This window comes from Chiloscyllium plagiosum, chromosome 6 (assembly GCF_004010195.1).
Source record: "Chiloscyllium plagiosum isolate BGI_BamShark_2017 chromosome 6, ASM401019v2, whole genome shotgun sequence".
Lineage (NCBI taxonomy): Eukaryota > Metazoa > Chordata > Chondrichthyes > Orectolobiformes > Hemiscylliidae > Chiloscyllium > Chiloscyllium plagiosum.
Window position 1 is genome coordinate 115,497,089 of NC_057715.1, and position 10,620 is coordinate 115,507,708.

The 10,620-nt window shown below is 44.6% G+C and overlaps 1 protein-coding gene across 2 annotated transcripts in view; it reads right to left on the reverse strand.

The window, feature by feature from the left end:
* ints4 (integrator complex subunit 4) overlaps window positions 1-10,401 on the reverse strand; it is a 60,881-nt gene extending 50,480 nt beyond the window's left edge. For both annotated transcript variants that reach the window (XR_006311980.1, XM_043692496.1), the window contains exons 1-3: window positions 10,229-10,401; window positions 4,317-4,514; window positions 1,067-1,184 (exon numbers count right to left, since the gene is read on the reverse strand). Coding sequence is in view for 1 of the 2 variants with exons in the window: in XM_043692496.1 (XP_043548431.1) it covers window positions 1,067-1,184; window positions 4,317-4,514; window positions 10,229-10,282 (370 nt within the window). In the remaining variant the exon portion in view is untranslated. The remainder of the gene's footprint in view (window positions 1-1,066; window positions 1,185-4,316; window positions 4,515-10,228) is intronic.
* Window positions 10,402-10,620: the final 219 nt, after the last annotated feature.

Sequence of the window (10,620 nt, forward strand, 5' to 3'; positions counted from 1 at the left end):
TAAGGGAAAAGAGAGAACAGAAAAAAGAAACAAACAGAAAAGCAGATCAAGTGGACGAGCTCCATGCTCAGGAGCCCTGTTCCGCCGCCATCTCACTCATCAGATTCTTGGATGGCAGGGTTTTCATGAGGAGAGTCTGGGTCAACTGAATCTGAATTCATCGCAGTGTAGAAGAATGAGAGGGGATTTCATTGAAAAGTATAAAATTTTGATAGGGCTGAACAGATCAGATGCAGGGATGATGTTCCCTCTGGGTGGGAGGTCTAGGACAAAGTCATGGTCTCAGGATACAGGGTGAACCACTTCGAATGAAAGGAGAAATTTCTTCACTCAGGTGAAATACCCTGAAACATATAGCAGGAGTCAAGCCACTTAAGCCAAGCCACTGAAGATACTGAAGAAACAAATACATTTTGAGGGGATAAAGCTGTCAAGAGGTATGGTGAAGGCAGGAAGTTGTCAATGAGATGGGGAATCAGCCACGATCATATTGAACAATGGAGCAAGCTCAATAGTCAAAATGGCTCACTTTTTTTTCCTATTTCCTATGTTTCTACTACAACCTGTAATTAGCCCTCCAGGCCAGATGTCATCCTCATTTGGAAATACACTGAGTTTAGGGAGTTATCATTATTGTTGGGTAAGAATCCCGTCACTCCATCCACAACTGCCCTGTGGGAGGTATTGCCACCAAATGGACTGCAATTGCTTAAGGTGATGGCTCATCACCACCTTCAACATAGCAATTAGGAGTCAGTAATAAATACTGGTCTTGTTAGTGACACCCTCATCGCATAAATGAATAAAAATAACACTTCTTAAATGTTATGAGGATTTCTGCTTCTACCACCCTTACAGACAGTAAGTTCTGGATTCCCACCTCCCTCTGGGCTAAAATGTTTTTCCCTCACATCTCCTGTCCCTTACCTCAAATCTATGCCCCTTGATCACAATACCTCCATCCTTCAAAAGTATTAAAAAGTAACATATTAAATAAAGATCATCTTTTGGATATTTTAGTTTAAGATGTAATAGTGTTCACTAATAAACTGCTTTCAAGACTTACTTTCATTGTTGAGAGCAACGATGACATCGTCTATGATGCAGTCAGCAGCAAAGCCTGGTGTTTTTGACAACAATCCAATCAAAGAAGCAATCTTCAGCCTGACTGAGCTCTCGTTCTCCTGCAATGGAAACACAGAGATCAATAAACAAACATGCATGCCCACAGCCTGCTACACTGGAGGGTTATCTATCAAAACCTGATGCCGAGACATGGAAAGGAGATCATGGCTAAGCATTCACATCCAACTCCAGCTTCCTGACCTACTTTTGAAAAAAAAATTCTTCCATGGCGTGTGGGTGTCACCGGTAATATCATAGTTTGTTGCAGTTCTTAATTGCACCCAAACTGTGTACCTTGGTATGTCATTTCAAAGGGCAATTAAAAGTCAACCACACTGCTTGGAGGGGAACCTATAGGTGGTAGTGTTCCCATGTACCTGCAGCCCTTGTCCTTCCAGATGAAAGTGATCATGGATTTGAAAGGTACTGTTTGGAGAGCTTCGGTGCATTTCTGCAGTGCATCTTGTCAGTGGTACACATGCTGCTACTGAGCATCAGGAACGGAGGCAGTTGATGTTTGTGGATCCAGTTCCAGAGTTTTGGACTCAGGCAACTGAATGGTAACCATCAATGGTGAAGTGATTAAAATATCAATATTTCAGATGCCAGAATTGAAGAATAATGAAGTCTAGGAGGGTTCTAGGCCTGAAGAAAAATACATTAGGAACGAGGTCAGGTCTAAGTGGGATCTGAACATAAAGCTGTGAATTTTAAAATGGAGGACTGCTGGAACGGGAACAAATGTAAGTCAGCGTGAGTAAATAGGACTTGATGCAAAAAAAGCAACTAGCTGCCTGGCTACAGAAGATTGTTCATTATTGGAGGGAATCCTGAGGGACAAGACTTACATGTATTTGGAAAGGCAAGGACTGATTAGGGATAGTCAACATGGCTTTGTGTGTGGGAAATCACGACCTTGACTGAGTTTTTTGAAGAAGCAACAAAGATGTTTGATGAGGGCAGAGCGGTGGATGTGATCTATATGAACTTCAGTAAGGCGTTCGACAAGGTTCCCCATGGGAGACTGGTTAGCAAGGTTAGATCTTATGGAATACAGGGAGATCTAGCCATTTGGATACAGTACTGGCTCAAAGGTAGAAGACAGAGGGTGGTGGTGGAGGGTTGTTTTTCAGACTGGAGGCCTGTGACCAGTGGAGTGCCACAAGAATCGGTGCTTGATCCACTACTTTTTGTCATTTATATAAATGACTTGGATGTCAACTTAGGAGGTATAGTTAATAAATTTGCAGATGACAGCGAAGAAGGTTACCCCAGATTACAACAGGATCTTGATCAGATGAGCCAATGGGCTGAGGAGTGGCAGATGGAGTTTAATTTAGATAAATGCGAGGTGCTGCACTTTAGCAGGACTTATACATTTAATGGTAAGGTCTTGCGGAGTGTTGCTGAACAGAGGGTTAGAAGTAAAGGATCTATCGCAGAATGGCATCCGGTGACGGTGGTGTCCTGCAGGGCTGTGTTGGGGCAACAGCTGCTTACTTTATATGTTAATAATTTGGATGAAGGGACTGGGGCCATTCTGGCGAAGGTTGCCAATGATACGAAGTTAGATGGACAGACAGGTAGTACTGAGGAGGTGGAGAGGCTGCAGAAAGATTCAGACAGTTTAGGAGAGTGGTCCAGGAAATGACTGATGAAATTCAACGTGAGCAAATGTGAGCTCTTGCACTTTGGAAAAAAGAACGCAGGCATGGACTATTTTCTAAACGGCAAGAAAATTCATAAAGCCAAAGTACAAAGGGATGTGGGAGTGCTAGTCCAGGATTCTCTAAAGGTTAACTTGCAGGTTGAGTCCATGATTAAGAAAGCGAATGTAATATTGTCATTTATCTCCAGAGGGTTGGAATATAAATGCAGCAATGTGCTTCTGAGTCTTTATAAAGCTCTAGTTAGGCCCCATTTAGAATACGGTGTCCAATTTTGGGCCCCACACCTCGGGAAGGACATACTGGCACTATAGCATGTCCAGCGGAGATTCACATGGATGATCTCTGGAAAGGTAGGCCTAACATACGATGAATGGTTGAGGATCCTAGGATTGTATTCATTAGAGTTTAGAAGGTTGAGGGGAGATCTAATAGAAACTTACAAGATAATGCATGGCTTAGATAGAGTGAATGCTGGGAAGTTGTTTCCAATAGGCAGGGAGACTAGGACTCGTGGGCACAGCCGTGGGCACAGAGGGGATCAATTTCAAACGGAAATGAGGAGACACGTCTTCAGCCGGAGGGCGGTGGGCCTTGGAATTCATTGCCACGAAATGCAGTGGAGGCCGAGACGTTCAGCGTCTTCAAGGCAGAGATTGATAAATTCTTGAGCTCGCAAGGAATTAAGGGCTATGAGGAGAGTGCAGGTAAGTGGAGTTGAAATGTCCATCAGCCAAGATCAAATGTCAGAGTGGACTTGATGGGCCGAATGGCCTTACTTTCACTTCTATATCTAATGGTCTTACAATCTAACAAAGAGACTTTGGAGTGCAGGTTCATAGCTCCTTTAAAGTAGAGTCACAGGTAGATAGGAGAGTGAAGGCGGCATTTGGTATGCTTTCCTTTATTGGTCAGTGTATTGAAGAGAGGAGTTAGGTAGTCATGTTGCAGCTTTACAGGACGTTGGTGAGGCCACTTTTGGAATACTGCGTGCAATTCTGGAAGGATGTTGTGAAACTTGAAAGGGTTCAGAAAAGATTTACAAGGATGTTGCCGGTGTTGGAGGATTTGAGCTATAGGGAGAGGCTGAACAGGCTGGGCTGTTTTCCCTGGAGCGTCGAAGACCTAGGGGTGACATTATAGAGATTTGTAAAATCATGAAGGGCATGGATAGGGTAAATAGACAAGGTCTTTTCCCTGGGTTGGGGCATAGGTTTAGGGTGAGAGGAGAAAGATATAAAAGAAGCCTAAGGGGCAACTTTGTCATGCAGAGAGTGGTGTGTGTATGGAATGAGCTGCTAGAGGTAGTGGTGGAGGCTCGGACAATTGCAACAATTAAAAGGCATCTGGATGGGTATATGAATAGGAAGGGTTTGGAGGGATATGGGCCGGGTGCTGGCAGGTGGGACTAGATTAGGTTGGGATATCTGTTTGGCATGGACGAGTTGGACCAAAGGGTCTGTTTCTGTGCTCTACATCTCTATGACTCTAAATACAGATGGCGTAGAGTGGTAGTGACCACACCTTATAGTAATGATCCAGGAGAATGCGAACAACTCCCTCCACACTCTCTGCTTCCACTGGCTTCTTGGCAAACTGCAGCAGGTACTGGAGAGCTTCGGTGGGATTTGTGGATTTGCACAAGTCGATGTGGAGGGCAGCCGATTTACTGGGTTTCGTCAGTCGGAGTTTCTTAGCCGGAATCTCTTCATGGGATTGTTGCTACATTTGGAGAGAGAAATAAAAATGAAGAAAATCAATTCAATAAACTCTATAATCATTTTAACATAAGGAACCGAACCAGTTCAGCTTGTCCAGTTTTGTTGGGCCACAGTAATGGTACAACACATTAATTCCATCAGGCATATATCAGCCCTCTGAATAGCTATCCAAATAGTTCAACTCCCTGCTCACTCCCAACAGTCCTGCAATTAATTTATCCAATTTCCCTTTGAAAATTGCTCTCCAAGTTATTCACAATCCCCACTGGGAAGTATATCACCATTCCCTCACTGATACTGGACCATCTCTAACAGCAACACTGACCTTCCATCGAGGCATAAAAGAAAAAGCAAAAAAAAGTTAGTACCAAATCTGTTTCCACTGTCCACAGAGACAGTGCAGCCTGGATTACAGAATTCAAGGTGTAAAATTATTTCCAAATTTCAGCTCATGTACTTTTGCCCATTATCTTAGACACGAATGAAAAAACGACTTTTGCTAATTTCAGAACCAAACTGAAATGCATTTAGCAATTTATCTAATTGCTCGCTTGACCATTTCAGAGGCTGTTAAGAGTCAACCACATTGTTGTGGGTCTGAAATCTCGTAGCCTATATCAAGCAAGGATGGCAGATTTCTTTCCCTAAAGGACATCAGTAAACCAGTTGAGTTGTTACAACAACAACTGACAGCAGTTTCATCATAACGGAGGTCAAAATCACACCTGTTATTGTTATGAGATTTGAAGCCATGCTCCCAGAGCATTAACCTAGATCGCTGGATGAAACAAATGAAACTGCAGGCTCTGAGTGGTCAGCAGCTCCTGGCAGACAGGACTTCTTGAGTCCTGGGGCCTAATTTTAGAGGAAGACCTGCCAGCATTGCAGTACATCTGGTGGACCTTTCTTAAATGACTGCCCTCTTACTGGCTTTCCAGTCAGCAGATAAAACCTATATTGCCAATGCTGAAAATGTGTTGCTGGAAAAGCAACAGTTCCCTGTTCCTTGGATGCTGCCTGACCTGCTGCGCTTTTCCAGCAACACATTTTCAGCTCTGATCTCCAGCATCTGCAGACCTCACTTTCTCCCCTATATTGCCAATGGGCAATTGCACCCACCAAGACTGCAACCTCCTTCAGCCCAACAATCGTCTGAGATCTCAGCTCTGCTCCTACAGCCTGGGTAAAAGACTGACATTGTGGATCAGTCAGCAGTTGTAAAAATAAGAAACAGAGACACTGGTTTAGCTGTGACTGAAAAAGGTTATAGGTTATGGAGGAGTAAGTTTTTTCAAAAAGGGGAACAGCAGCTTCCTATCCTTCCATTCATGCCCCCCTCCCATGATTATATACACCGCTTATACACAATCACACCATCAACAGCACATTAACAGTATATGCTGCTGATACTAAAGTATCAAGTTGCTTTAATATCACTGAGAAAAAGAAATATGCTGTCAACCCTTTTCATCTTACACTCATCAGGTCGTTGTGATTCTGTTCGCAGAGCTGGGAATGTGTATTGCAGACGTTTCGTCCCCTGTCTAGGTGACATCCTCAGTGTTTGGGAGCCTCCTGTGAAGCGCTTCTGTGATCTTTCCTCCGGCATTTATAGTGGTTTGAATCTGCCACTTCCGGTTGTCAGTTCCAGCTGTCCGTTGCAGTGGTCGGTATATTGGGTCCAGGTCGATGTGCTTATTGATTGAATCTGTGGATGAGTGCCATGCCTCGAGGAATTCCCTGGCTGTTCTCTGTTTGGCTTGTCCTATAATAGTAGTGTTGTCCCAGTCGAATTCATGTTGCTTGTCATCTGTATGTGTGGCTACTAAGGATAGCTGGTCGTGTCGTTTTGTGGCTAGTTGGTGTTCATGGATGCAGATCGTTAGCTGTCTTCCTGTTTGTCCTATATAGTGTTTTGTACAGTCCTTGCATGAGATTTTGTACACTACATTGGTTTTGCATGACCAGCTATCCTTGGTAGCCACACACACACACACACACATGACAAGCAACATGAATGCGACTGGGACAACACTACTATTATAGGACAAGCCAAACAGAGAACAGCCAGGGAATTCCTAGAGGCATGGCACTCATCCACAGATTCAATCAATAAGCACATCGACCTGGACCCAATATACCGGCCACTGCAACGGACAGCTGGAACTGACAACCGGAAGCGGCAGATTCAAACCACTACAAATGCCGGAGGAAAGATCACAGAAGCGCTTCACAGGAGGCTCCCAAACACTGAGGATGTCACCTAGACAGGGGACGAAACGTCTGCAACACAAATTCCAAGCTCGGTGAACAGAACCACAACAATGACCACCCGAGCTACAAATCTTCTCCCAAACTTTGAACTCATCAGGTCAAAGCACCATATCTCAATGGGAAAAACCATTTTGCATTGGAATGAGAAGAAGGTGCATATTGATTGGCAAGTTAATTCTTCCTAATAGCGGAGCTACTTGAAAAGCGTACGAGGGAACAGTTAAATGCCAAGTTTCTGTTCAAATACTCTTGGTTAGGATGGCTCTTGAGCTCACAATCTCCTGATTGAGGCAAGTGCCTTACCAACTGGGAGAACTTCCTTGCTCTATCACAAATAATTGCATGGGATACTTTTCATCAATCTGCAAATGGCAGATTCAGCCTCGGTTTAAAGTGTGTTGTTTGAACTGTGGAATTTCTGACAATGCAGTATCCCACTGGTATTGCAGCAAATCAGCTGGATGATAAGGACAACGCTCAGTGGACCTTCAATCTACAGTCTTATAGCACAGAAGGATTTAGACAGAGATAAACAATACCATTTCAAGTAACAGTAAAATCAAGCCACATTTTATGGAATTCGCTACTGAAGAGAATTTATGGCATGCGTTCTTGGGGAGTATTCATGGGTCTTGCTGGTCACGGAAAACTATGACTTCATCTGGGGCACTACATTCAGTAGGGAGTACAGATCATCAGCATGGATCTAATGGCCAGCACAGATTCTGCAGAATGACACTACGAATGAAAATGGGAGTAGATGTTTTTCTTTCATTCAGTCTTCGTATGTGCATGTCGCTGGCTTGGCCAGCATTTATTGTCCATCCTAAATTCTATGTGGGACGGCTGCTTTTTTGAAGTGCTGCTGTACTTGGCATATAGATACTCCCACAGTATACTTCCAAGATTTTAATACAGTCATGGTAAAGGCAAGGTATACATTTACAAGTGTGTGGCTTAGAGGAAAATTTGCAGTAGTGGTTTTCCCATGCAGTGCAGCTTGTTGATACACTTTATCTACTGCTGCTGTGTCTTGGTGGCGGAGTGTGCGAAAAGTGAAGATGGTGATTGGCGTGCCAATAAAACGGGTGGCTTTTTTCTGGATGGTATTGAATTTCTTGGTGTTTTTGGATCTGCACTTATCCAGATAAGTGGAGAGTATTCTATCATACGCCTGACTCGTGAAATGTAGATAACGGACAAGTTTCAGTTTCTGGTTAATAGTAGCTCCCAGATGTTGATTGTGGGGTATTGAGTGAAGGAACGCCAATGAATGCCAAGGGACAATGGTCAGATTCTCTCTTGTTGGAGATGATCATTGCCTGGCATCTGTATGACATGAACTGTAATTGCCATCCACCAGTCCAAGACCAGATGCCTATGCAGATTTTGCTGCAGATGGATATGGACAGTTTTAGTATGGGAGGAGTGGCAAATGGTGCTGAACATTGTGGTACAAACTTAAAATTAAAGCTCAGGCATTCAGGGGTTGACTCAAAGTACTTCTTTGTACAAAAGCTAGGGAAAATCAAGACCTTTCACCCTCAAAATTCTGTTGAGACTGAGACTTATGAGATATGACTCCGAATAAATAGAAAATTTCAAAATAAAAAAAATTTAGTTAACACTACAGATGCAAGAACTTGAAATAAAAACAGAAAATGCTGTGAACAATCAGCAGCTCCAGAAGCATTTGGAGTAAAAACAAGTTACTTTTTGGGTCATCGTGAACTCAAGAAAACTCCCAATTCTTTCCATTCACGGATTTCTGCAGGGCGTGGGTATATTAAAGTGTACGTAACAAAGATGAGTAGATGGAGTTAGTGCACAGATCACCAAGGTCTAACTGAATGGTAAACAGGTTTAATAGGCTGAACGGTCTCTTCTTCCTACCAGCTCTGGAAAAGTTGGGGTTTATATGCAGATACATTTGTCTTTGGTAGTTGATTGTTAAGGTGTTCTCAATTGTTTACAAATCAGTAACCACAAACCATGTGCAAAAATATGGAAATTCACATTGATGCAAACTTTTGAAATATTGCACAATTTTTTTTTAAAATCGCCAATTTTAATAAGGTATACTGTAACAATTGATGGAGGCATAGGGAACAAGAGCAATAGGGTGATGTTGACCTTGTACAAGACACTATTTAGACTTCAGCTGGAGTATTGGGTGCATTGTGGGCACAACATTATAGGGAAGGTACTAATGCATTGGAGAGAGTGCAAAAGCAATTTACATGAATGGTTCTAGGAAGTAGAAAATTCAGTGATGAGGACAGGTAGAAGTAGTGGGAACTGTTATTAGATTAGATTACATTACAGTCTTCAGCCCAACAAGTCCACACCGACCCGCCGAAGCGCAACCCACCCATACCCCTACATTTGCCCCTTACCTAACACTACGGGCAATTTAGCATGGCCAATTCACCTAACCTGCACATCTTTGGACTGTGGGAGGAAACCGGGGCACCCGGAGGAAACCCATGCAGACACGGGGAGAATGTGCAAACTCCACACAGTCAGTTGCCTGAGGCGGGAACTGAACCCGGCTCTACAGGCGCTGTGAGGCAGCAGTGCTAACCACTGTGCCACCGTGCCGCCCACTATGTTTGGAGAGGGGGCAGCTGGGAGGGAAACTGATAAAGGTTTTCAAAATCATGAGTGGGGCAGGAAAGAGTTGATAAGAGTCGCAAAAGGAACAAGAACGTGACAGCACAGATTTGAAGTGATCTGCAAAAGAAGGAAAGATGAAAGGAGAAGAACTTTGTCACCCAGAGAGTAGCTAGAGTCCGGAAATACACTGCCTGGAAATGGGGTGGAGGCAGGTTCAAGATGGGCATGGGATAGTTACTGAATGGAAATAGTTCACAGGGATGTGGGGAAAAGGCAGGTGATTAGCTCTGGGTAAAAGAGCCAGTGCAGGTACAATGGGCTGAATGGCCTCCTTAACGGTTTTGTGATAGTGATTTTAGTGCAAATGATGCTTTAAAAAAAACATAAAATCGATGCAAATGTTTTAAAACATCACATCAATACTGTGGAAGATCTGCACGCTTAAATTATATCCCAACCGCTGATTAACTTTTTGAGCAAATATCTATTTTCCACGGTGAAACATTTTCAAAACTCTCAAAACAGTAACTTTAAACCTCTTGCAAAAAAAAAGTCATTATTAAGAAAAGTTGTCAAATCCATCTAAAGCTTCAAGATATCGTACCAAGCTGAAAGTTGTACGGTTATGAGAGGTTGCTGCTGAACAAATATCCACGTCCCACATTAAAACAATTTGTCTAAAAGGGGCCTGAGGTTAGGCCTCAAGCCTGAGCAAGAGGCCGTTTTCCTGAGGGCCGCTGCGGGAGGGAGATGGAGCCGAGCGGGGGACTGAGGGAATGGAGGGAGGGGGGGGGAGCAGGGCACAGTAAAGGAAAGCCGCCAGACCTGAACCACTTTGGTGAACTCCTCGTACACCCGCTTCTTGAGGTGCGCCGCCATGGCCGCGGGAGACAGAGCAACGAGAAACCCCCAAAAACCGCTCAACAACTCCCGGGAAACCGCTTCCCGGCCCTCAGCGGCTTCCGTAGGCAGCCTGGTGCCTGCTGTCTGGCCCCGCCTTCCCCGCCTGGACCCGCCCCTCGTCTGGCCCCGCCCCTCCGGACCCGCCCCTCGTCTGGCCCCGCCCCTCCGGACCCGCCCCTCGTCTGGCCCCTGCCCATCACCTCACCTATGGCCCCACCCCTTGTCGGTCGTTGGCCCCGCCTCCCCCTCCGAACCCGCCTCCTCCGGCGGCCTCTGGCCCCGCCTTCCCTCCGGACCCGCCCCTCGTCTGGCCC